Genomic DNA, 27,898 nt, shown 5'->3' with positions numbered 1-27,898 from the left:
TTTTGGGGGGCCCTTTTAATTGGCTTTCTCCTTGCTTATTGTATTTTCTATGCATCTACTTTTCTTAGTTTGAGGCATTCTTTTTCATTTATCTCAAAGGTTATAGATTCCACAGAAAAGGCAGGAAAATAGCTGTTTTGTGTCACTGGAATGGGTTGAAGAGTAGGCATTTCCTTGTAATGTTTTTCATCCAAAGTCAGAATAATATGGTGTCAAAATAGTTGTCTCTAAGTATAGGAATTAGCCAGTGCAAATGATCTCAGAGAACCTAATCTTGGAAATATTTTATCCTATGCTTTAGAGTTTGTGATAATTCAGTTATCAGCACAAGGATTAGAATATATTCATGGTCAGATTGAGTCTTTTCGCCTTTATGATACCAATTCTGATGTAAAATACTTGACTTTTGATGTAAGTGATACTTCTGCTTTTCAGTACCAATGCAGAAGGGAAATGATTTGCTGTATGAAGGCAGAAAATTGAGAGTCCTAGAAGGTACTTAAATACCATTTTAAAATGACCACAATGATAAAAGAATTACAACATTTTCTATCACATTTATACTTTTTGAGTATGTGGTTAATTCAGTTTTCTGAGAGCTTGACGTTAAAATACCTAGAAAATCATACTATTGTGAAGTTCACATTCAGTACCCTCACTGTTCATTTCAGAAGGTGTTTACATAAAGCTTAAAGAAAGAAAACAACCACGACTTCTCTCTCCCTGTCTTCATGCAGATTTGCATGGTTTGCATATTATTTGCATAATTTAATGTTAACATGAACAGAATCTTCAATCTTTGCAACTTTCTCACCAGTGTCTTTAAGTCTTTTCTTTTTCCTCTCATTATTTAAACTGTGTTTCTTGATTACATTTACTTGCTCTTTAGTTTCTTGGATAAAATACCTGTAGTTGCAGGAAATTCAATCCTTACTTTGTCTGATAGTATTCTTTTTATCTGTGGAAGTTTCAGTGATCAGTTTGCTTTGGAGTGGCTGGTTTTCTCATTGTCATAGGCATTTGGGTATATATCTGCTAACTGAAGTATAAGACACAGTGTGATTGGCTTCATTCATGTAGAAGAATAATGGCTTCCATTTAGGAAAGACATGTACTGTATCTTAACAGCATGAGTCAGCAGAATATGGCAGTTAACAACATGGGTACCAGATCCCAACTGCCTGGATGTGAACCTAAACTCTGCCACTTATTTGCTATATAAGCTTATTTAATCCTCCTTTGCCTCACGAGTGATAAGAAACTGTTATCTATCTAAATAGGTATTTGTTTAGATAATAAACTATATCAAATAGAGTTTGTTGTGAAAATTAAATTAATTCATTTAGAAAACATAGATCAAAGTGTTAAGAAATTTAGCTATTATTATTATTTGAGGTCCTGCTCATTCCTTTTCAACTTGGTACCAGAAAGGGGTATAGGAAGAGAAATCTGAAAAGTCTGTATTTTTTAATGTTAAGAAGGGCCCTATACAGTTAAATGTAACTCTGTAAAGTTGAGCTGCTTTTTAAGTTAATCTCTGCACTTTGTCAATTAAAAATAAGCAAAACAAAAACAAAAAACTAACTCAACAAAGCAAAAAACTGCCCGAATACCTGCATTGAAAAGTGCCAAAACAATTTAAAATTTTAACTTTCTCAAAAATGCTTTAAAAATGCCCATAGCCGGGCGCCTGGGTGGCTCAGTTGGTTAAGCGACTGCCTTCGGCTCAGGTCATGATCCTGGAGACCCAGGATCGAGTCCAGCATCAGGCTCCCTGCTCAGCGGGGAGTCTGCTTCTCCCTCTGACCCTCCCCCCTCTCATGTGCTCTCTCTCTCTCAAATAAATAAATAAAATCTTTAAAAAAGAAAAAATGCCCATAGCCTCCTTTATACAATGGAAAGCAGGAAATAAATAAGAAGTTTGGTTTATGTGAAGCACAGGGCTCAAGGAGAAGGCAGGGCTCATGGGGAAAAGTGATGTTTAATTTAGGCGTGCTGAGTTTGTATGTCTGTAAATCATCCAGATGAAGAGATCTAAGAGGATTTTATATGAGTTTGGAATAGTAGTAAGTCTATGAATTGAAATAAAGATTTAGGAGTTTTGGGCAACTGAAAGAACAGAAGTTGTTTGGAGAAATGGAATAATATAAACGGATGGGCAGATGATTATTGTCATAGAGCATGATATAACAGTTTAGGATTTTAGAAGTAGAGCAGTTCTGACTTATGAAAACCTTTAGGGTGAGAAAATTGAAATTAAGAGGATTCAAAAGAATGTAAATTTTCACTTTTATAATCACATTTGAAATGATTTGCTGTTTGCAGAATTCTTACTATTTATTTAAAGATTTTATTTATTTATTTGAGAGAGAGAGAGAGAGTGTGTGTGAGAGAGAGAGCACAAGCAGGGGGAGCTGCAGAGGGAGAGGGAGAAGCAGATTCCCCTGCCGAACAGGGAGCCTGAAGCGGGGCTCGATCCCAGGACTGTGGGATCATGACCTGGGCCAAAGGCAGACGCTTAACAGACTGAGCCACCCAGGTGCCCCTGCATAAAAATAATGAAGGCTATTATAAGGGAACTGGATTAGAGGTCTGAATATCATCTTTTCTAGCTGCCCTGCCTAGTTTCTCATACAACTTAGTCTCTGGTAGAAAGTAGCTATTCTTAGGCTCATATAAGCTTTGGCTTTTTAAAAAAACTTCTCTAAAGGTGGGAATGAGGTTCAATAATTTGGCACCTTTAAACTTCTCTATGTGCAAAATAAGTTGCCAGCAGCGATATAATGAAAATATTTGATATTAGCTATCAAAAGTGAATGTTAAGGGGTGCCTGGGTGGCTCAGTTGGTTAAGTGTCTGCCTTTGGCTCAGGTCATGGTCCCAGGGTCTTGGGATCGAGCCCCACATCGGGCTCCTTGCTCAGCGGGGAGTCTGCTTTTGCCTCTCCTTCTGCCTCGCTGCTCATGCTCTCTCTCTCGTGCTCTCTTGCTCTCTCTCAAATATTATTTCTCAAATAAAAAATAAAATCTAAAAAAAAGTAAATGTTAAGTGTCCCAATGTAGGGAAGGTAATTGACCAAGACAGGTGTGAACATGGCTTAACTATAAATGAGACTAAGGTCTTCTGAGGGCTTCTTCTAAGTTCTGCTTCTACTCATGGTGAAGTTCGCTTGGGTTATATATAGATAACTTGGGTACCTGATTGTTATCCCCTTGAGGATGTGAAGGGACTTTATGCTACTTGGATTCTTCATAGACTCTATGTGCTGTTTTGTTCTCAGGCCTCCCAGAGGGTCTGGCTTTCACCCACTCCCCTACTTCACTTTGCACAGTTTTACAGTGATGCCCTATAGGTGTTATATTGTATTCACCTCTCTGAAGTCTTTTGGAGCAGTAATGGTTTAATGCTATTTTTTAAAAAGATTTTATTTATTTGAGAGAGAGAGAGCAAGAGCACGAGTGGGGGGAGTTGCAGAGGGAGAGGGAGAAGTAGACTTCCCTCTGAGCAGGGAGCCTGACATGGGGCTTGATCCCAGGACCCCGAGATCATGACCTGAACCAAAGGCAGACGTATAACCGACTGAGCCACCCAGGCGCCCCTAACCCTATTTTTGAAAGTAGTTCTTACTGATCTGTAAATTTATGTGTTGATTATATCAAGATGATTTTGACCATGATCAACTATTTTAAATCCTTAACCAGCCATTTCTCCAAAGTTAAGGAGCGTAAAGATACATATATACATACACAAAAATGCTAGACAAATGCATTCTCCTTGTTACTCTCTGAGGTTTTAGGTCACAAACCATCCTGTTGTCCCCAGATCTTCCGGATGGGAGTAAATATGATACCTTTTTCCAAAGCAGGTCTGACTGAAAACATGGTCTATTACTTCCCCAGCCTCCTTCTTGGGTTTTACTCTGTACTATTGTATCCATCTTGGTGGTCAGGGGAAGCAAGGAAAGAGGAGGACATGCCTCTAGCCGGCTTAGCACAGAAGGACTAAGGCAGTTTTTATGGAACTCATTTATCTTGGGTTTAACCCTACTTTCTGCTTGCCTTTCTAAAGAAGAGATGTGAAGGTGATGAAGGAAGATGAGTAAAAGAAGGAGGTGAAGAATGGTACTCCTGCTGTGGGGCATCCAACAGGAAGAAGACAGGAGAGATAATCCTAAAAGAAGTTAGGATTCTAAATTACCACATCAGCCTGAAGGCAGACCTTTAACCTTTGTCATACCCCAAACTTCACCTTTTATAACCCAACAGTATCCTTGTCTCTACCATCCCCATTACATGCTCTTCTTGGGAGTGGAAGTAGGAAAATGGAGGAGAGCCTTGGGCTCCTTCTAGAGATCAGCATTTCTTTATTTGTTCATTCAACACATATTAATGTACATTGAGTAGTTTTTTGTGTAGTCATTATTCTAGACACTGTGTGCAAATATGTGGCGAAAGAGAGATTGAGAGAAATTGAAATTTTGATTGTCTCTGTATTTATACAGAATAAAAAATCTGAGTCACTCTGATATAGTTAATCTTCCCTATGCACAAGTGTAATATATTTTGGGTAGTTTCTATACCACCAGCCTAGGAGATTTTAGAGTCTTTTACTCTTTTCCTCCTATATATTTTGAAAGAATTTATTAATATATTGTATTTGATTACTAAAGATTGGGAAATTATCCAGGTCTATTTTCATTCCAAGTTAAGAAGTTGTTTGGGAGATATACCAATTTATTGTCTTGGCAGATTGTTTAAACTGGCTCTATGGTTTTTAGTCTTCTGAAAGCCAGGGTGAAGAGTGCCAGGTTATTTGGCAAGAATTCTGTCCCACTGTGCAGTCAGACAGACATATGTTGAGCTGTGGAATAAACCCAAACCTTTTCTTGGACTAGGGACTTATGGACCCTCTGAGGATGTAGGTCATGGTCACTATCATATATTGAAGAACTTGATATTGAAAATCTTCCAGTGCATAGCAAAGATGGTAAACCTGTGGCTTTCTGTTGGGAGTAGACAAGAGCCATTCTGACTGAATGTGGAGTTTCTGGACTGCTGGTAAATTAGCTAGAGATTACCAACACAGGGATGTCCCCATGCTGATATTTGGCCAGAGAAGCTTGGCACCAAAGAAGGCCTTCTTGGCCAGCCCCTGTGAACAAACTGGCCTAGAGTCTGACAATGGGAGTTGATAATAATCCAAGGCTAAGGTAAGGTACATCTTTTGGAGAACATATGAAGTCCTGTTTTTACTTCTTTTCATAATTAATTTTTCTATAGTTATAATTGAATAATAATTTCTTTATTCATTTCTCTCTTAATACATTTGTATTCAACTGATCTGTTCTATTATACTTTCTAAGTGAAATTATCAGTTATTTCTAAAGAGAGAATTGGTATAGTGTTCCGTTTGTTTTCAGTTAAGTTTAAGAAGTTAAACTGTATCTTTGGACAGTTTAGGAGGTTACATACAGAAGTGTATGTACGGTGGGGTTTGGAAACCTCTTCCTAAGTACTAGGAGTAAAGAATCTCATAGGAATAACTGAATGTAAAAACATGAAATTAGTGACCAAATCTGCCATCTTATAACAAGTTTCTTGCCCCTGTAGTGAACTTCTCTGTAAAGATGGAGAACTTGAACAGCAACAGGTTGCTCCCTTTACTTAACTAATTAAAAATTCTTGATCCCTCCTTGGTGAAGTGGGGAGATTTCCAACAAGAGAGCAAAGTTTGCAATGTTGGCATGGAATGTGGGAAGCTGGACAGCTCCATCACCCAGATCAACCTGGTTCAATCTTTTTGCTACCTGTTCCATGTTTTAATAGATTAGTGTCTCTCTTGAGTACATATTTATTTAATCATTCACTCACATTTGGCTTTCTTTCTCTGGGTCTTCATTTTTGTCTTGTTTATCTCAGGTTTTCATGGTATTGAATTATATAGAGACATGACTCTCATGTGTCTTGTTTAATTTTTTCTCGTTATAAATTCTGTTCTCTCTAGTAGAGATCAATGAATTTTGCTCTACATTTCAAATGACAATAGCTTTTATTTCTTATTAACTAGCCATGAGCTTTATGACACAGGTGTACTCTTGTAAATTATGTCCTCGTTTCAATATCTGCCTATACTACTATGTTGAAATACGATTAACTCTGAATTAGTATGATTGCCTATTTTCAGGCAATGCATTCTTGAAAATGTGCATGAAAGATGATCCGTGGACTTCAAAATTTCAAGATGTCATGGGGTGGGGTGAGGAGCTAGTGCTAGAGAGCTGAAATATATTCTAAAATCCTAATCACTCCTACCCTTTTAGATACTATTTCATTTATTTCTATTTATTTATTTATTTATTCCATTTGTTTATTTCTATTTATCTTATTTCATGTTACGTTCTTTATTTTTTCCCCATTGAACATACAACTGACAAGCTTAAGTCTTTTTTTTTTTTTTTTTTAAGATTTTATTTATTTATTTGACAGAGAGAGACATAGCAAGAGAGGGAACACAAGCAGGGAGAGTGGAAGAGGGAGAAGCAGGTTTCCTGCTGAGCAGGGAGCCCGATGCGGGGCTCGATCCCAGGACCCTGGGATCATGACCTGAGCTGAAGGCAGGTGCTTAACGACTGAGCCACCCAGGTGCCCCGAGAAGCTTAAGTCTTATCATTTCCTGATTGAAGTTGGGATTTGTCTCTTTTGATAAAGCTAAAGTTTGCTTTTTTTTAAATCCAAAAACATGATATTTATCTCCATTGATTCTTCTTTTATGAATTTCATTGAAGTTCAGTAGTTTAATTTATATGGGTCAGACATATTTCTTGTTAAGTTTATTCTTAGAAATTTATCTATTCATGTAATTTTTGGAATATAAGAAATCTATTGACTTTTCTACTTTGCTAAATTCTTTTATGAGTTCCTAGAACTATTTTTCCTAAGCAGACATGTGATCAGCAAACAATGATATTTTTGTCTTTGTTTCCAATATTTATTGTTTTCATATTGCATTGGCTTTTAGTATAACATTAAACAGTAGTTACAGTGGGCATTTTACCTTTGTTTTTTGTATCATGATTTGATTTCTTGTTATTAATTTTAGCATATGAGTGAATTGGTTTTTGTTGCATTTTGGTTAAAAATGGGGCAAAAAATAGAAATGAAATACTTAAATAATTGCACATAAAAGATACTACAACAGAGGCAAAGATAGTGTCACTGCTGGAATTGAACTGGTGGTCAGCTAGCAGCTTTGTCATACAATGGGCTGAAGTTGTCCCTGGGCAGTTTATGTTCAAAAGTCTACTTTAGGATAGGAAAGATTTTTTTTTGGATATATTTGTGAAAGTGTGGGTTGTATCAAAGTTCAAAGTTACAAATATGACATCTTCATATAATAAATACGGCTGTGATTGTTAAAAACATGGTCCAAAATTAAAAAAAAAAAAAAACATTGATTGCTGGGATTAGACCACTGATGATCAGAAATCATAGAGGGTACAACTCCCCTCCTCAATACCTCATAAACCATGGTTGGACCATGGTTTTCTGGTAGTCTATGAATTTAGACCAAAGTATGTAGAAGTATAAAATAAGGAAGGCATTGAATAAGAAGAATATGCATCCCCGGAGAATTAAACTGCTTTTGTGCAATTAAATTATGGGGATCTTTAAATTAGATGCAATTACTTAGAAATACAGATAACCAAGCATCAAAGTACTCTCTATTACAAAAAAAAAAAAGCATCTCATGATAGTAAAAAAGCAAAATCTAGAAATACTAACAGATAATTTTGTAGAAATTTAGTTGTAGTTTTAAACCTTTTTCTCCCTCAAATGGATATAGGTTTTGTTTTTGTTTTTGTTTTTTTGGCAAACTGTAATGCAAAAGTAACTCTTTGGAAGAGGTTTGACTGAAAAATCCCTCTGAGATGTCTTTAGTGGATCAATGGAAAAACAAATGCGTCTGTAGTAGGTCTGGGCATCATGGCTCCTAGCTAGCCTGGTGCCCAAACGGCAGTCATCAGCATTCCTTATGACATCTCCAAAGATGTGTGATGACCTCTGGCTTGGTCAAAGCCACTGTTCTTCTCTTAGGGTGTCTGATTTGGAGGGTGTGACAGAACAAGAAGATATGTTTCCGGGTAGGTTCCCCCCCAACCTTTGACCCCATTAATTCTTTTTGTACATTTGGTGCTCCGGTCAAACTAGATTAGTAGCTGTTCCCCAACACCAGCACCATTCTTCACACCTCTGAGCCTTTGCTCTTGTCTGTTACATCTGTCCGAAATTTCTTTTCTAACTTTTTCATCTGTCTTACTCCAAACCAGTATTGAAAGGCTAGTTGATTTTGAGTAGATGAAGCAGGAAATTGTAACATTTCCTCACTTGTCTCCTCTTCTCTCTTTCCACTCCTTTGCCACCAACCAAACACAAAACCAACAAAATCAAATTGTCTCTGAGTTTCCGTAGAGCTGTTTGCTTCTTTGTTACATTCTAGTTTGTACAGCAATTATTGTACACTTTGATATCTCTAGCAAATTATAAACTCATCAAGGAAGAAAAAAAAGTATCTTATTCATTCATTTATTCATTGTGTATTCTCTGCCTTCTCCCTCTTCACTTTTCACTGTAATGTGCATATAGTAAATATTCAAATAAATATTATTTTGAAGATAAATTTCATCATTACAATGAAATAAGATCAATGTACATGGCATGCATCATTTAAAACTCTCTGAAAAGGGAAGTTAAATAAAAGAAGGTAAAAGAGTCAAGGGACTTTTTCTTTTTTTTTTTTTTTTTTAAAGTTTTTAATTTTAATTCCAATATAATTAACGTATAGTATTATATTAGTTTCAGGGGTACAATATAGTGATTCAAGAATTCTATACATTACTCAGTGCTCATCATGGTAAGTACACTCTTTGATCTCCATCACCCATTTCCCCCCTCCCCCACCCACCTTTCCTCTGCTAACCACCAGTTTGTTCTCTATAGTTAAGAGTCTGTTTCCTGATTTCTCTCCATCTCTCTCTTTTTCCCCTTTGCTCATTTGTTTTGTTTCTTAAATTCCACATGAGTGAAATCATATGGTATTTATCTTTTTCTGGCTGACTTATTTTGCCTAGCATTATATTCTCTAGTTCCATCCATGTTGTTGAAATGGCAAGATTTCATTCTTTTTTTTATAGCTGAATAATATTCTATTACACACACACACACACACACCCTTTACCTTCTTTATCCTTTCATCTGTTGATGGATACTTGGGCTGCTTCCATAATTTGGCTATTGTAAATAATGCTACAATTTGCAGGGGTGCATATATATCTTTTTGAATTTGTGTTTTTGTATTGTTTGGGTAAATACCCAATAATGGAATTACTGGATCATATAGTAATTCAGTATTTAATGTTCAGAGGAACCTCCATACTGTTTCCCACACTAGCTGCACCAGTTTGCAATCCACCATCAGTGCATGAGGGTTCCTTTTTCTCCACATCCTAGCCAACACTTGTTGTTTCTTGTAGTTTTGGTTTTAGCCATTCTGGTAGGCATGAGGTGATATTTCATTGTAGTTTTGATTTGCATTTCCCTGATGATTAGTGTTGTTGAGCATCTTGCATCTTTTTATGTGTCTGTTGGACATCTGTATGTCTTTTTTGGAGAAATGTCTGTTCATGTCTTCTGTCCATTTTTAAATTGGATTCTTTGTTTTTTGGGTGTTGAGAGGGACTCTTTCTTGAAAGTCTTTTAAACCAAAATTATGATGGTAGTATACTTAGTAGAATAGTAAAATGACTCTTCTTTGGCTATCTTATGTCAGATTTCCTGGAAACACACTCTGACATGGAGATTTGTGTACAAGGAATTTACGGGGGAATGTGAGATGGGACTAGCACCCGTGGAAGGAAGGCAGGAAGGAAGCAGGACTGGGCAGTTCCAACATAGGCCTCAGATGGTCCCCTGGAGAGCTCTGGAGTGAGCTCTTGAGTCAAAAGTGCCAAGTCTTTATACCACCATGTTGACCCTTATTGGAAAAGGGTTGGCGACCTTGGCCTAGATGACATTTTTTGGCTGAAGGTAATGACTAGAGAGTGACTCAGCTGAGAGCTATTGCTGCCAACATTCCCAGCAGCTGGGGGAGTGAGTGCCTCAGTTCTGAAGAGGGAATCTGGATGACATACCATGGCACTGATTATTTCTGTACCAACAGGATTGGGATACTGGTTAGATTAATTTAAAAACTCAGTTAAAGAGGGGAATTATAAAAAACAATACATATATCCACAAATACTTTGTTTCAACTTAAAATATATCAATGTGTATTTATTTGCCCATCTTTTAATTACAGGAATAAAGCCTTTATTTGAGCACAGACTCTCTGTGCTCAAACATCTGGTTGATGTTTTATATCTTTCACAAATGACATAAAATCATTGTGTAAAAAATTTAGAGATACTTGTGAATTGTCTTTTTATACATAATTTGAAAGCAATATTTTTAGTGATATGCCTTTATTATGTCTTAGTTTTAAAATTTGATTTTATATTTTATCATAGTCTAAATGCACATATATTTCAAAGTATCACATAGTTCTATAAACCTTATAATTAAAAACAGCACCCCTCCCCACCTTTGAGTCTACTTTCCATAGGCAACCACTTTAACTCTTTTTTTAATCTGGATTTACCTCCACACACCTACCTCTATGTTTATATTGTTATTTTTGTCTTGATTTTTCAGTTTAGATAGTTTCCATTGATGTTTGCTGTAGAAACTGATGATTTAGTTTTCTTATATCCTTACTATATCTGACTCCCTGGCCCCATTCTTCAACAAACACTCTCCACCTTGTCTCCCAAGTGTGGTTATATTCTAAAAATTGTGGTTTATATTACTGAGCCTATGCTATTATCATTATACCTGTGGTTTATGTTACTCAGCCTGTGTTACTATTATAGCTAAACCATATGGTATGTTATGATTGCATTTACTTTTCTATGTAACTTTTATGGTTTTTTTTTTTTTTTGAGTTAGTAATTAGTACCAGAAGCTCTCTATGCTTCAATCTTTTCAGCTGTAAAATGGGGAAAATAACTGTACCCACCTCATTGGGTAGTCACAACTATATAAGTGTTAATTACTAGTTTTCATTGACTTTTTTTAAATGTATCAGTCCCTAATTCATGTCAAACTGACAACTGTAAATATCCTTTTAATACACTTCACCACGTATTAAGTGCTCAATGAATAACTGTTGAAAGATATGCATAGCTAATACTTTAATCTGCACTTTATGGACAGCAAAATAATTTAATTGAGGGAACAATACTTTCAGAATTGGGAGGCCTTGTTCAAGGCCTGGATCTGCCTCTACCTAGCTGTATGACCTTGGGCTAGCATATTTGATCACGGTTTTATAATCTGCAAATGAGAGAATTGGATTAGATAATCCCTAGGGTATATTCTAACTCTATAATTCTATTAATGAAATAAAGGATATGCAGAGAATACCAAACTCTGTACAATATAAGATTGCAATGATATTAACTGCTACTACTTCTAGAAGAAAACCTCCAGAAGAGATTTTAATAACCTGTCAGGCAAGATTATGGAGGCATCACGCACACTGTGGATAAAGGAGAATTTTGCTTAGTCATTCTGTCCCAGCAATTGTCCTACCCCTTTGGGACACCTGGTTGTAATTTGAGGGAGCCACCACTAAATGTCGCTATAGGTTACATAACAGTGGTCAGGAGAGCTCTAAGTGTCCCTCTACAAGCCACAGAGCTACTACCATGTAGTCTCCGTGCAGATTTAGAATTACGTACTTAATACTTAAACTCAAACATAAGGAAACCCTAAGATGGAAATTAACTATGATTTTAAAAAGCAGATGGTTAAACCTTCTCAAATGCCCTTTACTTCTTCCATTTGCCTTTTCCCTCAGAGGCGGTTTCTGTATATCTAGTTACTGGTGTAAATTGGGTAAGCTGGTATTTAAAGGAACTCCCAACTGAACAATTGCTTGACACTTTGGCCTATACATTCATGATTTTTTTCTCTTCAAGATAAAGGCAGTAAGCCACAGAAGGAAATATGGAATTTTCTGTTTCCTGGTTCTTGCTTCTGTTGTATCTCCGAGCTTATCTGGAATCCTAGGCACTTAACTGTATTTCATTGATTTTATGAAAATATGTGCATATTTTAACATTAATATTTTCATATTTTAACATTTCTGAAATTTTAACGCTTTAATCAATGGCAACATATAATTAGTGGCATTTTTTCTTTTTTAGTGATGTCTTATGTAATAAAATACTGTATCTGCTATTATGGTATACCCATCTTAATTTATTAGTTTAGTGCTATGTCAAAAATTGTTTGATAGATAAACTTCCTTTTCTATTCTAAATTTTTAAAAAAGGCTCAGAGTGGGGGCGCCTTGGTGGCTCAGTCGGTTAAGTGTTTGCCTTCAGCTCAGGTCACCATCTGATCTCAGGGTCCTGGGATGGAGCCCTGCATTGGGCTCCCTGCTCAGTGGGGAGTCTGCTTCTCCCTCTCCCTTTACCCCTCCTCCCCTGCTCATGTTCTCTCTCTCTCACGCTCTCTGTCTTTCTCTCTCTCAAATAAATAAATAAAATCTTTAGAAAAAAAAAAGGCTCAGAGTAGAAGAGAAAACAATATTTACTGAATATCCACCAGGTGTCTGAGCTAAGTGCATATATGATCATATTTAATCCTCACCATGCTGTGAAGTGGGTTTTTTTTTTTTTTGTTTTCGTTATACAGTCAGGGAAACTTTACATTTTAGAGTGAAGGAGGCCCAGAAAGTTCAGTAACTTGTACAGAGTCATGCTGTTACAATGGGTCACTATTCAAGGCAGTGTATTTATGTATTTTGACTACAAGTCTTATACTTCTACTACCATATTAATTACACTGATATTTTGCGGTACACTGCTTCTCTTTAACAGCCCATAGCACCCAGCTCTCTTTGAACAATGTACAGTTGTCCTTTCGTAGCCCTTTAAAAATGTTGAGATGTCCAGTTAAACAGTATAGAAATGGTATTGCTGAACTCCAGCCTTAATTCTTTGTGATCAAAAGGATGGAGTGAGACTTGATGTCCCTGAGATGTGAATCGTTTCTCTGTTGTGCCATGGGCTTCCTAGAGTAAACAGTGTCCCTGCAGCTTGGGGTACAGCACAACTCACTCAGGGCATTTGGATTTCCTTCATCTTCTGGCAGACCACTCTAGGAAATGGTTTTCAAAATGCCTTGGGGGGGGAAAAAAAAGGCTTCTAACTTAGAGGAAGCTGGTTTATCTGTTTTAGAATATGGTTTCAATCAGATTTCACAAGTGTCCTGGAGATCCAGTCTGTATGTGTGGTTGATGGGAAGGATTTAATTGGTCTTCCTTAACTTCCCAAGGGGCAAGGCTGAGGAACCAAGCAAATTTCTTTCAAAGGTCTTTGTTGTAATAGTCCCTTGTATGCAAATGACACTCACTGGTAAAGTCAGAAAGGACAAGAGAACAAAGGCAGTTTATTGGTCATCATTGTGTTTGCACAGGCCCGGGGTGGCTAATTTTTCAATTTCCTGCAGCTCTTAGAAAATGCTGAAATACATTCTCTTCTAATTCCTCACCTCATGTCCTGAAGGCCATTTGTTGTCTATAGCCTGTACTTATGTTTCCCATTTCTAATCCTCTTTATTTCAAGTTCTCCTCATTTGTGAATCTAAAAACAAAACATTAGCAATCTGTTGGAAGTACTGTTCCATTCATTTGTCTAGGAATTTGTCATTAAAATATTCCTTTTATATCAGCAACTTGGGGTCTTACGATGATAAATAATCTTTTGTCCTATTTTGCAATGATTTCCCAAATAGAGGGCATATGACTATAGTATGTACAGGATGTAGGAGCCAAAAATTCAAGATTGCTAAGAGATGAGTTGATCACAATTTGCTTAAAGTTTCCGTGGCTTAAAGAGATTACTATTTGCTGAAGCAATTTTGAAATGTTGTGTTTAACTTTCCATCTCTTAAAGGAGGTAATGACTCATATGCTATCTGGGTGAAACCCATTGGATAAAACCCATTTTCACCCATTCAGAGCCATCCATCCATCCATCTTTCTAGTGATGGCTCTGGGAAGGAAGGCCAAGTGACAGCCATGAGGCTTTTCATTTTGTTTCACGTTCTTGAATCTTCCCTTGAAACCAATGAGTTATATGGGTATATGTGGCAAAAGACGAGAAACAAACTGAGGGTTCTAGAGGGGAGGGGGGTGGGGGGATGGGTTAGCCTGGTGATGGGTATTAAAGAGGGCATGTACTGCATGGAGGACAGGGTGTTATACGCAAACAATGAATCATGGAACACTACATCAAAAACTAATGATGATGGTGATTAATATAAAAAAAAAAAAAAGAATAGAAGTTACCCAGTATCTTCCTAAATACTAAAGTCAGGGGCATATTTCAAACCTATGTGCTCTCTTGACTGAATTTCACTCATTTATTTAATCATTGATCTCTTCAGTTATTCAACAAATATTTATTGAGCACTACCTATGTTTCATGCACTGTGCCATATGCTGTCACTGACATAGTTCCTGCCTTTGGGGAAGTAATATTCTGTGAGGGGTGCAGACAAGTAGACAGTTAAAGTGTACTGTGATAAGCAGTCTCACAGGGATTAGTATGGTATGAGGTGGGAGTATAGAGAATGGGATTCTAGTTCTGATTTGGAAGATCAGGGAGAGTTTCTTTGAGGAAGTGCTCTCCTAGGTTTCTTTTAGGAAGTGCTATTCTATGATAACACTCTGGCTCTTCTCCTCCTCTGACTGCTTTTTCTTAATTTCTTTAGTTGGTTCTTCTTTCTCTTCATCTTAATAAATATCAAAAATTGTCCCAATTCCTTATTTCTTATAATCACACATTTTCCTAGGCACTCTCAATTATAACTTGGTTTCAACTATTATAAACGGTTGGTGCCTAACTATAACTAGTCTTAGACTATTAAGAAGAAAGCTTTATGACTTGAGAGTTTCCTGTAGATGAATCAATAGAATGTGATGGGTAAGGAAGAGAGACGAGTCAAAAAGACATTGAGATTTGTGGTTGAAAGAGGGAATATGATGGTCTCACCATTAAGCAATATATGAACAATTAGTGACAGTTTTTCAGGAGGGGAATACAATGTGTTCAGTTTTGGACAACTCAAGTTGGAGATGCCTGTGGGACATTCCAGTGCAGATATTTAATACACAGTAGATATTTAATAAAATAATGAATTTGAAGCTTGGGGGGGATCAGGGATGAACACACACATTTAGAATGATCATCATATACTACTAGTTGAAGCCATAGAAGTAGATGGATTATGTTCATATTCAATAAATTAAAAAAAAAATCTCCATACCAGCCATTGTGACATTTAGAATAGGAATATGAATATGGCATGGCCTCTGCTTCCAAAGAAGGGGCAGGGGCATAATCAGATAAGTGCAATATAGTGGGGTGAAGGTTATTGTAGAAATATGTACAAAGTTCAGAAGTGGCACAAAGTAAAAAGAGATCACACAGGAAGAAAAGAAGACATATAGAAGAGAAGAAAACTAGGGTCAGAACTCAGTAGAACTTCTCCAAAGAATATGGAAGCTTCACAGATTTGCTTATCATCTCTCAAGGCCCATGTCACATCTCATTCATCAATATCCTCCCAGCAGAACCCAGCCTAATGCCTGCAACATAAGTGCTCAGTAATGTTTGTTGAATAAATGGGCCCAGGGCAGTTGGAAAGAACTGAAAATAAAAATGAAGCATGGGATTTCCCCAAGCCCTGGGGAACACTTTAATCATCTCTTATTAGCCTTTCACTTGGAGAGCTTGTGCAGGTGGAACTCAAAATAAACTCTCTGAAGAAATGAAGATGCAGCAATTTAGAACGAGGACAAGGACTGCATCTGGCAGTGCTCTAATTATGAAATGTGCTTATGGCAAGCTAGATCTTTTTACTTCTGGTGTACAGTAAAATTGTGTAGCCATTGGTTTTTTGGTCAAACCATCACTTACAGTGTCTGAGATAATGGTGCATCACCTTTCATTTATTAATGACAGTGTTGGGCTTTTAAACAGGAACCCATCACATTGGGCCTTGCACCCTCTATTATTGTTGTGTGTCCATTTAAGTGATTTGTAATAGTCAGTGATTATGAAAATGTCTTTCTTTTTTGACCTTCTTCCTCCCTTCCTCCCCACCCTCAAATTTACACATCAGTAATTCATCAGCTTGGATTACAAATTAACATAGTTGGTTTCCTTTTCTTTTTCTTTTTTTAAAGATGGATATATTTAGGTATATATTAGTACACGGAATTACCATGAAAAAGAGAAAGAATAACATTGTGTTAAAGCCTTATGATAAAAGATATCCCCACCACTCTGCTAGTCAGAACCCCTCCAAAGATTGAGCACCTTCAACTTCATTGCCCGAGGCTGGTACCAATTTAATCCCCATCTTTCCTGAGAAGTTTGAAGGAGGGAATCTTATCATTAAGCACCTACAACTAGGCTTGAGACTAATATACTTCATAGCATAAGTCATTATCCATCTAGTTTAACCAGGAGCATGAAGATTTGCCAGTTTATAATAACCCAAAGATTATTCAAGGGTGGAAAGGCCAATCCCTCCTCCCTGCTCCCAGCCACTTGCTATTGTAGAGTCCAGGCTTCAAGTAACTTTGTAGCTTTTTCCTTCTTTCCCATTCACCATTATTGGCTTAGTGGCACAGAGATAGCCCTATAAATGGGTATTTGTGAAGTCTGTAGAATAAGTGTGGCTGGAGACAGAGCTGGAGAAGAAGTCCTGAGTTCTCAGAAATAATAATAATAGTACTCTTTATTGAGCACATATCCTCTTAAATTCTTACAAAATACTCTAGGGTAAATGGTCTCATTCCCATTTTACAGATAAGGAATTTAGGCTCAGAGAACTTAAGTGATGAGCCCCAATCCCTATACAATGGGCAGAGCTAGGATTTGGGCCCATTCCCTTTCCATTAAGCTGCCCTGCTCCCAAGAGGGACATCTCTGGCCTCATCATGCTTTTATGTAAGAGTCTTTTAGAAGGTGTCACGTTGCTAAGAGATGTGTAATAACCATGGTTTTCTTCTCTGTTCTTAGGAAGGCAGGTGGTGATGTTCCAGGGTGGAGGTGGGAATGGGGAGGAATGCAACAGGGAGGATGAGAGTATGAATATTGGTAGCAGCCAGTAGTCGGCTGAGGATGTGGATTCTCTTCTGTTCACTTCATTCATGAGTATGAGGAGTCAGGAACTGAGAATAAGTTTAGTGACAACACTTATCCCTACATCCAGGAAATACACAGTCTTAGGAATGAAGGATATTGGAATAATTAATTTGGAGTAAAAAATCCTTTCTAAGGATTTATGACCATGGTGAATTATGTTAGTAATTTGGAAAGGTATGCTCTCGGCTCCTCAAGGGCATAACTCAGTTCCAGGGAAGTCTACAGCCCTATGCAGTGTGAGAAAATGTATTTCCTCCTGTGAACTATTTTCTTTGTTCTTTGGTGCTCTCTTTGGCTTTACCTTGTGCCAGACCTGAAAATCTGGAGCTGTCAGCTCAAGTCCAGTCCCCGCAGAGCACAGTGGCAATGTTCCAATTCCTTATGGTAGATGATTCTGCATGGAGGGTAATATTTATGGCTTTGTTAACTGTTGGCACTATAGAAATGGGCTCAAGATGGCCAGAGGAGCTTTAGTGGATGATGAATGTTTGTTTAGAGTGATAATCTAGGGAACCGAGTTACAGTACAGCCTCCCAGCAGCAAACTGTCCTAGTCCAGAACGTTCCCTAGAAGAAGAAATTCATGGTTCAGCGGTAGCCCAGGGTCAAATATGACCAAAGATGATGACCATTTGCCTTGGACTTGCTGTTTACCTCAGAAAGTCCATTTTCTGACAGCTTTGTGTGTGGTATGCATCTCCTTGTCCACTTCCCTGATATATCTGAAGATGTGGGTGATTGAAGGGGCTTATATCTTTGCTTCCACCCTGCCCTGGCCCCATGACTCAGTCAGTTGATCATCACCCTGACCTTAGTGTTAATATTTATTTCTGAAGAGTAAGACAGAGTAAATATATCCAAGTATCAATACCATTATATATACAAAGTATTTTGAAGTATACGATTTTCATCTTATTCTCATAATAACCTTCTATGTGGGTAGGGAAAAGTCTATTATGTTCTCTTTTTTAAAATTTATTTTTAGGGGCGCCTGGGTGGCGTTAAGTGTCTGCCTTCAGCTCAGGTCATGATCTCAGGGTCCTGGGATCGAGCTCCGCGTCGGGCTCCTGGCTCAGTGGGGAGCCTGCTTCTCCCTCTCCCTCTGCCTCTCCCCCTGCTCATGCTCTCTCTCTCTCTGTATCTCTGTATCTCAAATGAATAAATAAAAAAATCTTAAAAAAAATTATCTTTATTTTTTTTAGAGATTTATTTATTTATTTGAGAGAGAGAGAGAGAGCGTGTGCAAGTGGGGGAAGAGACAGAGGGAGAGAATACCTAAGCAGCCTCCCGCTGAGTGCAGAGCCTGACATGGGGCTTGATCTCATGACCCATGAGATCAGGACCTGAGCTGAAATCAAGAGTTAGATGCTTAACCGACTGAGCCACCCAGGTGCCCTATTATATTCTCTTGAAGATGGAAGCCAGTGATTTAATCACAGTTATGAAAATAGTAATCAGTGGAATCAGGACTAGAGTCAGGTGTTTTTGATTCCTAGATCTGTGCCCAGAGGCAGACAAACTATTGCTTGCAGGATAAATCTGGCCCACTGCCTGTTTTTGAACAGCCTGCAAGCTAAGAGTGGTTTTCACATTTTTAAGTAGTTGAAAAAAAAGCAAAAGAAGAATATTTCATGACACATGAAAATTCTATGTAATTCAAATTTCAGTGTCTGTAAAATAAAGTTATTTTGTAACACAGCCATCCTTATTCATTTATATATTTTCTATGACTTCCTTCATGCTACATTGATGCAGTTGAGTTGTGACAGAGACTTTTTGGCTCCCAAAGTCTAAAATATTTACTATCTGCCCCTCCATAGGAATGGCTTGTCAATCACTGTTACAGTTGATTAGTACGGAGAGATACTGGTTATGTACTATGGTATTAAAATGCTAGGGCTACTATAAAAAGCATAAACTGGGTGGCTTAAAACAACAGAAGTTTATTGCGTCACAGTTCTAGAGGCTAGAAGTTCAAAATCGACGGGTCAGCAGGGCTGTGTTCTCTCCGAGACTGTGGGTAGAATCCTTCCTTGCCTGTCCCTAGCTTCGGGTGGTGGCCAGCAATCCTCAGGGTTCCCTTGTTTGCATCTTCATCCATCCAGTCTCTGCCTCCATCATCACATGGCCGTCTTTACCTCATCATCCCTCTGTGTCCAAATATCCCCCCCTTTTTAAAAAAAGATTTATTTATTTCTTTGACAGAGAGAGAGCACACAAGCAGAGGGAGCAGCAGGGAGAAGTAGGCTCCCTGAAAAGCAGGGAACCCGATGTGGGGCTCAATCCCAGGACCCTGGGATCATGACCTGAGCCAAAGGCAGACACTTAACTGACTGAGCCACCCAGGTGCTCCTGAATTTCCCCACTTTTTATAAGAACACCAGTCATATTGGATTAGGACTCACCCTAATGGCTTCATCTTAACTGGATCATCTATAAAGGCCGTATTTCCAAATACGGTCACATTCACAGGTACCAGGGGTTAGGACATCAGCATCTCTTTTTGGGGGACACAATTCAACTCATAACACTTTTCCTACTCTAGAATATTGTCCCCACGTTAGGATTACTCTTCCTTCTTTCCCTGTCTAAATCCCTTTGTTCCTCCTTCCCCACTTCTTCCTTTTTCCTCCCCCTTGCCTCCCTCACCTTATTCACTATACATTCAACAAACATTTACGAAGTCCCTACTGAGTCCTCATTCTTATGCCCATTACTGTGCTAAAGTATAGGGTACAAAGATGATAAAGAGTTGGCCTCTGGCCTCGATGAGCTTACACTACAGTATGGATCAAGTTCTATCAAGGTGTTTATCATAAGGGACAGTAGAGATTACAGTCAAGATTTAGAGGGATCTTAAGGATCTAAATTCCCAAATACTGAGTAATAATCTTTCAAAACAATTGATGTACTCCTGGTATTTAAAGTATCATAGCTACTGACATGAAAATTATAGAGGCTAATAGACGTAGAATTTTAGTGTAGCGTTTCTTTATTATTCTTTTAAAGTCAAAATGTTCAGAAATATTCTGCTCCTCTCATTTGTCTCAGTTCCTTCAATCCCTCTTCCCTTTAGCTCCTACCAGGTCAGATTAGGATATTCTGCGCTGGGAAGAACAATGGGATGACCCTGATTAGGGGCATCTAGCCTTGTTATATTAAGTTGATGGCTTTAAGGAGACCTGGTCTGCAGCTTTGAGAGAGGAAGCTTGACACCACTCAGTGGGTGTCATTTGTCCCAAAATGTTGTATTTTGTTGTGTCTTCATTGAGGCTCTTTGTTCCTCTGCTCTCTCCTCCTGGCACTGATTGGCCATGTTCATATATTGTCATGAAGCGCATGATGTCCCAGAGTGCACCATCTCCCTCCATCTCATAGAATCCTCCTGGTTAGGGTCAGGGGCGTGAGGGTGCAGCCAAGGGAGAGAGTCTGTCCTCTTCATGGCAATTCTGGTGGGGGATGTTTGTGGCAGCAGCCTTGGGTCCCATCATTTTTTACTTCTGTGCTCTTTGTAAGCTGTGGAATTCCTTCTGCTCTCTGCACAGTCAGAGCTTCCGACTGGTTATCTGCCCCAAAGATGCTAACCTGGTGAAACATCGAAGATCCACTCCCTGCAGGAAAGGGAACTGGTACTAAAAAGTAACACCTTTTCTCCAGTGTCATTCTCTTCCTAGAGTTGGCGGTTGCTGCCAACCTTATCTTTGTATTTGGACTTTATATATACATTTCTCAGCTTCTCTTCCACCTAGCCCTTTTAAGGGAGATCTAAAAAAATATCTTTTATATAATTCAGAATGAATGCAAAGGCTCATTAGCTTTTATAAAGGGTGCTGAGTAAGAAAAAAATTAGTGTTTATTAGTAAAGAAACTTTGACATTGATATTGTCAGACTAGAGCAACCTCACTTTGTCAGTTTTTAAATGAATTTCTTACTGTACTTTGATGATCCCAGAGTACAGTTCCCATAGCACAGTTCTACCCCAGAAATACTTCTGAAGACCAGTGACCGGAGTCTCGGTTTGACTACTTTCTAGTTAAGAAAACTTAGGCAAGTCACTTAACCTTTCTGTTTCTTGGTGTCCTACAATGAGATTAATAACACTACATTATAGTTTTGTTTGGAAGTTGAAGTGAAACAATGTATGTCAAGGGGCTTTAGAGATTGGAAGTTTTATGTAAGTATCAGAAGGCATTAGTATTGTCACTAATTAAAATTATACTTATGGAAATTCAAAGACACTTTTTCCTTTCTTGTGAGGTCATAAAAGGAATAGTTATCAGTGCTGTTAACTTCCTTTGGGTATAGATGAGACCACTGATTTTTTTTTTTTTGACCTTTTTATTGTTATGTTAATCACCATACATTACATCGTTTTTGATGTAGTGTTCCATGATTCATTGTTTGTGCATAACACCCAGTGCTCCATGCAGAACATGCCCTCTTTAATACCCATCACCAGGCTAACCCATCCTCCCACCCCCCTCCCCTCTAGAACCCTCAGTTTGTTTTTCAGAGTCCATCGTCTCTCATGGTTCATCTCCCCCTCCGATTTCCCCCCCTTCATTCTTCCCCTCCTACTATCTTTTTTTTTTCTTAACATATATTGCATTATTTGTTTCAGAGGTACAGATCTATGATTCAACAGTCTTGCACAATTCACAGCGCTCACCATAGCACATACCCTCCCCAATGTCTATCACCCAGCCACCCCATCCCTCCCACCCCACCCCCCACTCCAGCAACCCTCAGTTTGTTGAGACCACTGATTCTTAAGGGATGGTTCCCAGATCAGGAGCATCAACCTTACCTGAGAATGTGTTAGAAATGCAAATTGTTGGGCCCCACCCCGTACCCTCTACATGAGAAACTCTGGGAGGTGGGGCCCAGCAACCTGTTTAACAAGACCTTCAGGTGATTCTCATGCCACTAATGTTTGAGACCCACTGGCTTAGATAAAGTTATGCCCAGCTGGCTATGTGTAAGCTCTGATTTTGCTGATTTTTTTTAAAATCTGGCTTTCCTTTCAGACATGGAAGGGATTCTGAAAAAACATAAATGTGTGCACCTAAGATTGAGTTGCCACCATTAGTTGACTTCCCACAACATGCCTACCAGCTAGGTGTCCCATTTTCAGCATTGACATAGATCTTAGGATTGGAGGTTCCTGAAGCATCACCTTTGTTAGACACAAATTTGTCAGATCTTGGCAGGGACCCAGTGAGGGGTTTTTAAGGTGCTCCCTCTCATGTGGGATAATAAAAATGGAATGAAATGCCTATAAACTATTTAGGGAAATTCAATAGAGCTGCACTGAGTGTGATTCCTATTTTTGCTATCCCTGAATATCAGGTGTTATCTTCCTTTAAGCAGTCTTTAGTCTTCCACACATGAACACCCACCTATTAATGAGCCTGGGCCCCACTCCTGAGGTGCTCTGCCAGGTGTCAGAAAAAGCCAAGTGCCCTATTGTACACCTGTATTTTCCCGTCCTGTCCTACAACTGCAGCTATATGCCGTAGCTGTCACGACAGACAGGTGGTCGGTAGTTACTTGGGTAAAGTGAAAACCAGAGCTGTAAACTTAATTAAGCTGGAGGAGGGAAGGTGGTGGGGAAAACATTAGGGAAATCATGGTGCTATTGTGTTGAGCCACAAGGGCAGAGGCACATGGAAGGTGTTTAAATAGTATTGAATGAATGAATGAGGAATGAATGAATGAGGAATGAATTTTGTGTTTTGGGAGCTAACCTGCCTATTTAACTTAAGAGCATCTATCTTATCCCAAATGAGCAGACATTATGCCTTGATTGAATGAACTATTAGATATGTTTAGTTTTAAATGCAGACATAAATAGATTTGATCTTTCCATGGTTCGAATTTCCTCCCATCAGCTTTCCCTTAATTATCCACAAGTGTTCCAAACCTTCATTAGCTAAATAGGATGCAGATGATGGTCATTAGTCTGGGATATAAATCCTGCTGGCACATTCAATGGCTTTTCACTTGGTTAATTGAAATTTGCAGTATTCATGGACTACAAGAAAACACTGTAATTTTATCATTTATTCAGGGGTATAATTTTTTTCCTTTAGCTTGTTGTGTTTTATAATCATGCACTTAAAAAATATGAATGCCACACTTTGCCTGGAGGGATGCCACTATTTTCAGTGTACATGTATCAATACTAGCTTGCTAAAGCATGAAGACCAAATGGAAATTTATACTTTGTCTAGAAATCCTAAAATTGGCCGACTGTAATGTCTAAGAAAGCATCCAAGTAGTGTGCACTTTTGGGACCCATCGATTCATGTGTAAATGACTTCCAAATTGTTAGTAATATGAATAAGTCTAGTTCTGACATCTACCAATGAGTAAGAAGTCATCCACTGTGTCTGTGTGGTACAAATGGTGGGTATCAGATGGAGATGCCTTATGCAGGCATCATTCCTTTAAATGGTGCTTAGCTTTCAACTGTATTTGACCATTTATCAAAACTAGCTGGCCTGTTTGGTGGTGTCTGGCTGGGCGTGAAACACACACATACACATATACAGACATACACACACATAAAGGAACAACTGATGCTTGAAATAAAATTTTGTAACATTACCATCTATCTCAGAGATTCAGTTTCTGAATTCCTTAATTTTTATAATCCAGTACTTAAGCAATTCTCTTGCACCTGACTTTGTTCCAATTTAATCAAGTAAGCATCATAGGTTTGCTGTTTTTAAAATATAAATCTTAGTTGTAGACATTACATGGACGAAATAAGCTCAGTAGAGTTAGAATCTATCTGTTTCTGTTTTTTTTTTCTAAACCTAATTTAGTGGGACTGAGACAACATTGTAATCACTCTCAGAGGTAAACTCTCTCTTAAAAAGGAGTGTAGAACATATGGAGTCTCTTTTCAGTGCTCATTTTGCAAACCACTCCCACCAGTGAGAATGGGATAAGCAGCTGCCCTTCTGGAATCTGTTTCTGTAGGCTGGACTAGTTGAGCAGTCAATTGCTGATCCTCCATTTAGGTTCTCAGACCAAGGCCTTATCATTGCCAGTTTTTCATCCCAAGTCACTCTTCCTTCTGGGTTGCTTTTGCCTTTCTGCCCACTTGGAATATTTCTATAAATGATCATTAATGTTAATTTAAGGACGTTGTGTTTAACCACCTCATCTTCTAAATAGACCATTATTTAGTATCTCTCAAAATCAGATGTAGAGACATTTTATAAGTTATGCTTTTGTGGATCACCTGTAAAGCTCTCTCTAGCTCTGGAGGTAATCAAGAGCTGACCATGTTACTCAGTCAAATGTTCTTTCCTCAGAGGATGGAGGGAAGAAGTAGGCAGTATACTCATTGATTTCTAAAAGATGTGTCTGATAAAATCAGGCCAATTTTCTTCAAATTAGCCAGGTTATCATGACCTAAAAGGACATGAATATGGGTTTCTTCATTTCATAATGAAGAATTCAAGACCTTATGGCCAGTTACCCATCTTAAGCTCACAAGAGGTCTGTTAAAAAGGGACATTAGACCCAAGCACCTAGACTCCTGAGCAAGTGGCCCATTTGTTTATCTGTTTAGAGATTCTATCATAAAAGACCAGCAAACTTCTAAGTTCTAATAAGAGATCATGTTCAACTAGAGTTAAGTCGGTCACAACCAGTATCTGCCCTTGGCAAAGTGTGTCAAAGTAAAGTATATTGTAGTGGCCACAGCAGTGCTCCACACAGATGTCCCTGTTTCTAGGAGTGCAGCTGGCTGTCTACTCTCAGCTGTCCACCCTCTCAGGAAATTGCCCTTGGCTGAAAATAGTCATCTTGCCCAGGGTCATGCCCCCCTTCCAGGGCAGCTCTTAGCTCCACCCCAGCTGGGGACAAGTCTACCCCAGTTCAGGGCTCCCTGTTTGGTGGACTGAGACCTTTGTTGAGTTTTACCAGGGCCCACCTTCTTCCTGTGCTTGGTCCTGAACGCTTCCCTTTCCTTCCACAAGTGGAGTTCCTGAGAGCAGTCCCTAATAAACCTCCTGTATGCTAACCTCCATCTCACAGTCTGCTTTTTAGGGAGCCTGATGTGACCTATGTTTTTAGATCTTTTCCCATCACCATGAGTGTCCAGTGTCTTTTTTATGTAAGTCTTCATTTCTCTCCCATCAAAATCTGTTTTTGAAATTTTTAGAAAACTTAAAAAACCCAAAGTCAAAAATCTGCTTGTAGAAAAAGATCTGATACACTCATTCCTTCTAAGGTGTAACAGACCAATAATTATAATACATGAAATTTTCAATTGCCCCCTTTGCATTGACTCTTATACCCTAGCATCCCTTGAGGTTTTGTCTATGATGATTCAAAGCCTGTTGTGAAAAGCAGGGCTCTAATAAGTGAAATTTCAGGTATCAGTATATAAATGGACAACAGTAGGGCCTCACCTTTCTAGATTCATTTGGCAAATTGCTACAACTTCTATGTATAATACTGTTCACCCCATGCTGGTCACCTTGCCAACAGAGTTAGAAGTCAGTGCTCTAAAAAGTCATTGTGCACCATTGTACTTGCACTCCTTTGACAAATGCAGCATCACGCAAACTTTGGTGGAGGAGACTCATTAGGGGTTTCCTCTTTAGTAGAAAAATATTGATGCAACAGTCAAGAAGGTCACAGTGTGGGTAAGTCACCATGTTTTGAGCCTTTCATTTCCAGTAATTAAAGTGAACATGTTATTGGAAGGTTTAGAAAGCCCACCCAAAGTCATTTACAATAGCTCTAATTAGGAAACTGGAATGCCAGTTTCTTTCGATGGGAACGAAATGAGACCAACGGAGCGTATAAGTAAAATCCCCTTAGAAAATGGCCAAATTAAGGATACAGACTCTCATTGACCCATGCCATACTTCTTTCATACTCATTCCAGGTACTGAGATTTCACTGTACATTTGTCCTTTAGCTCAAGTGAGTGGTTCCTTTCTACAAATATAACATTTAGAGCTACTTGTATTAATTTTTTAGTGAAGCCAGTTTCACCCATCTCTGACTCATTTCTCCTCCAAACATATTTCTCAGGTCACCTGAGATTATTCTTGAAGGTTGAATGGTATTGTTTAATCTCGAAGATCATTTCCCCTGGGGCTAGAGCACTAATATCTGAATTCTTAGACATGTTCCTTAATTTACTGTCCCTAGTGGTATATCTTAAACTTACTTAAAAATGCAATTAGTGTCTCTCAAGTTGCCCCCACATGGAATCTTCAGTAGCTAGAATTTGGGTCCTCTCCAGATTTTGACTTTTCAACTTCTGTTCCCTGTTAAAAATTTAGTTACACTGGTCAAGGAATCAGGGTCATTTCCATGACTAGCTCTTCTTGAGTTTAGACCAGTGCTTCTCAATGGGGGGTGAATTGCCCCCTCCAGGGGACTCCTGGAAATATCTGGAGACATTTTTGGTTGTCAGGACTGGGGTCAGGGGGTGGAGCGTACTACTGAAATCTGGTAGGTAGAGGTCAGGGATGCCGCACAGCACAGCACACTCCCATCCCCACAGCAAAGAATCATCCAGTCCAAAATGTTCATAGGTGACATTGAAAAATCGATAACCAAACCAAGCAGATAATAGACAACAGAAATATACTGAATAGAAACTGTATTTTACTACTTTTTGGGCGTCTTTTATTTCTCATTCTCCTCTCTCCCTAGGCTTTACTTTGTAATGTTATTATATGTGAGGCTGCTTTTCTGGCACTGCGCTTCCAAAGCAGTGTTTTGGGACAAGGACTGCAATTTCACCTGATGCCGTTTCTTTTCTTTTCTTTTTTTTGCATCTGTTTAGTGCATATTTATTGGATACCTTTTTTCATGGAAGGCACTGGGCTAGATAATGGGGCTACAGGAATGACCAAGTCTTGTGGGGTCTGTATCTTCACGGATCAGGAATCTGAGTGTGAACATTGAGGCCTCTCTCATAACATGGTGCTCATGTATATAAATACATAAATACAAAGAAAGATCATAAGGAAGGCATTTGATGGAAAGATTGCAGGTGGGGTGGTTCAGTAGCACGTTGAGAGCTACTGTTTCTCTTTCTTTGGCTTTTCTCTCTCCTTACTGGTTCAGTCTTTGAATAGCAAGCAAGAATCTGTCCTTCTAGTCACAAGGAATATGGAAACAAGAGAACCTAAGATATACCTGGCAACAGCAAAGAACAAGACAGCATGGAACTTCAAGAATATATCCACTCCTGTCAACACGGGCTGTTATTTGTCAGGGTTGAAATTAGGTCAGTGGGTTTAATTATGGTAAGAAGAATGAGTCACAGGCCCTCATTCTCTTTGAGCAAAGATGGCTGTTTTTTTATGGGAGCCATTTTTTTTCTTTTTCCTGATAATTCTGTTATGTTTGATTTTGTGAACTTTTTATCTTGCCCTTCTTTTTTCACTTTTGCTTTTCCTCTTTTCTTCTACCACTTAAAATTCTTCCCTTCTTTCACTTTTCCACTTTTTTTTAGAGGTTTTATTTATTCATTTGAGAGAAGAGAAAGAGATTGAGAGAGAATGCACACAAGCTGGGGGGGGGGGAAGAGCAGAGG

General features: G+C 38.5%; 1 protein-coding gene across 5 annotated transcripts in view; it reads left to right on the top strand.

Moving 5' to 3' along the window:
* Nucleotides 1-27,898, top strand: part of RASGEF1B (RasGEF domain family member 1B) — a 632,901-nt gene that overhangs the window by 233,537 nt on the left and 371,466 nt on the right. Inside the window, exon 1 of one of the 5 annotated variants that reach the window (XM_078068828.1) lies at nucleotides 8,893-8,909. The exons of the other annotated variants lie outside the window; for them this stretch is intronic. Within the exon in view, the coding sequence (XP_077924954.1) occupies nucleotides 8,907-8,909 (3 nt within the window). The 5' untranslated portion in view covers nucleotides 8,893-8,906. Of the gene's footprint in view, nucleotides 1-8,892; nucleotides 8,910-27,898 lie in introns of those variants that run through there. 5 annotated transcript variants of the gene reach the window in all.

This window comes from Halichoerus grypus, chromosome 3, assembly GCF_964656455.1.
Source record: "Halichoerus grypus chromosome 3, mHalGry1.hap1.1, whole genome shotgun sequence".
Classification (NCBI taxonomy): domain Eukaryota; kingdom Metazoa; phylum Chordata; class Mammalia; order Carnivora; family Phocidae; genus Halichoerus; species Halichoerus grypus.
Note: the sequence above shows the minus strand (reverse complement) of the source record. Positions and strands in the feature narration are given on the sequence as shown.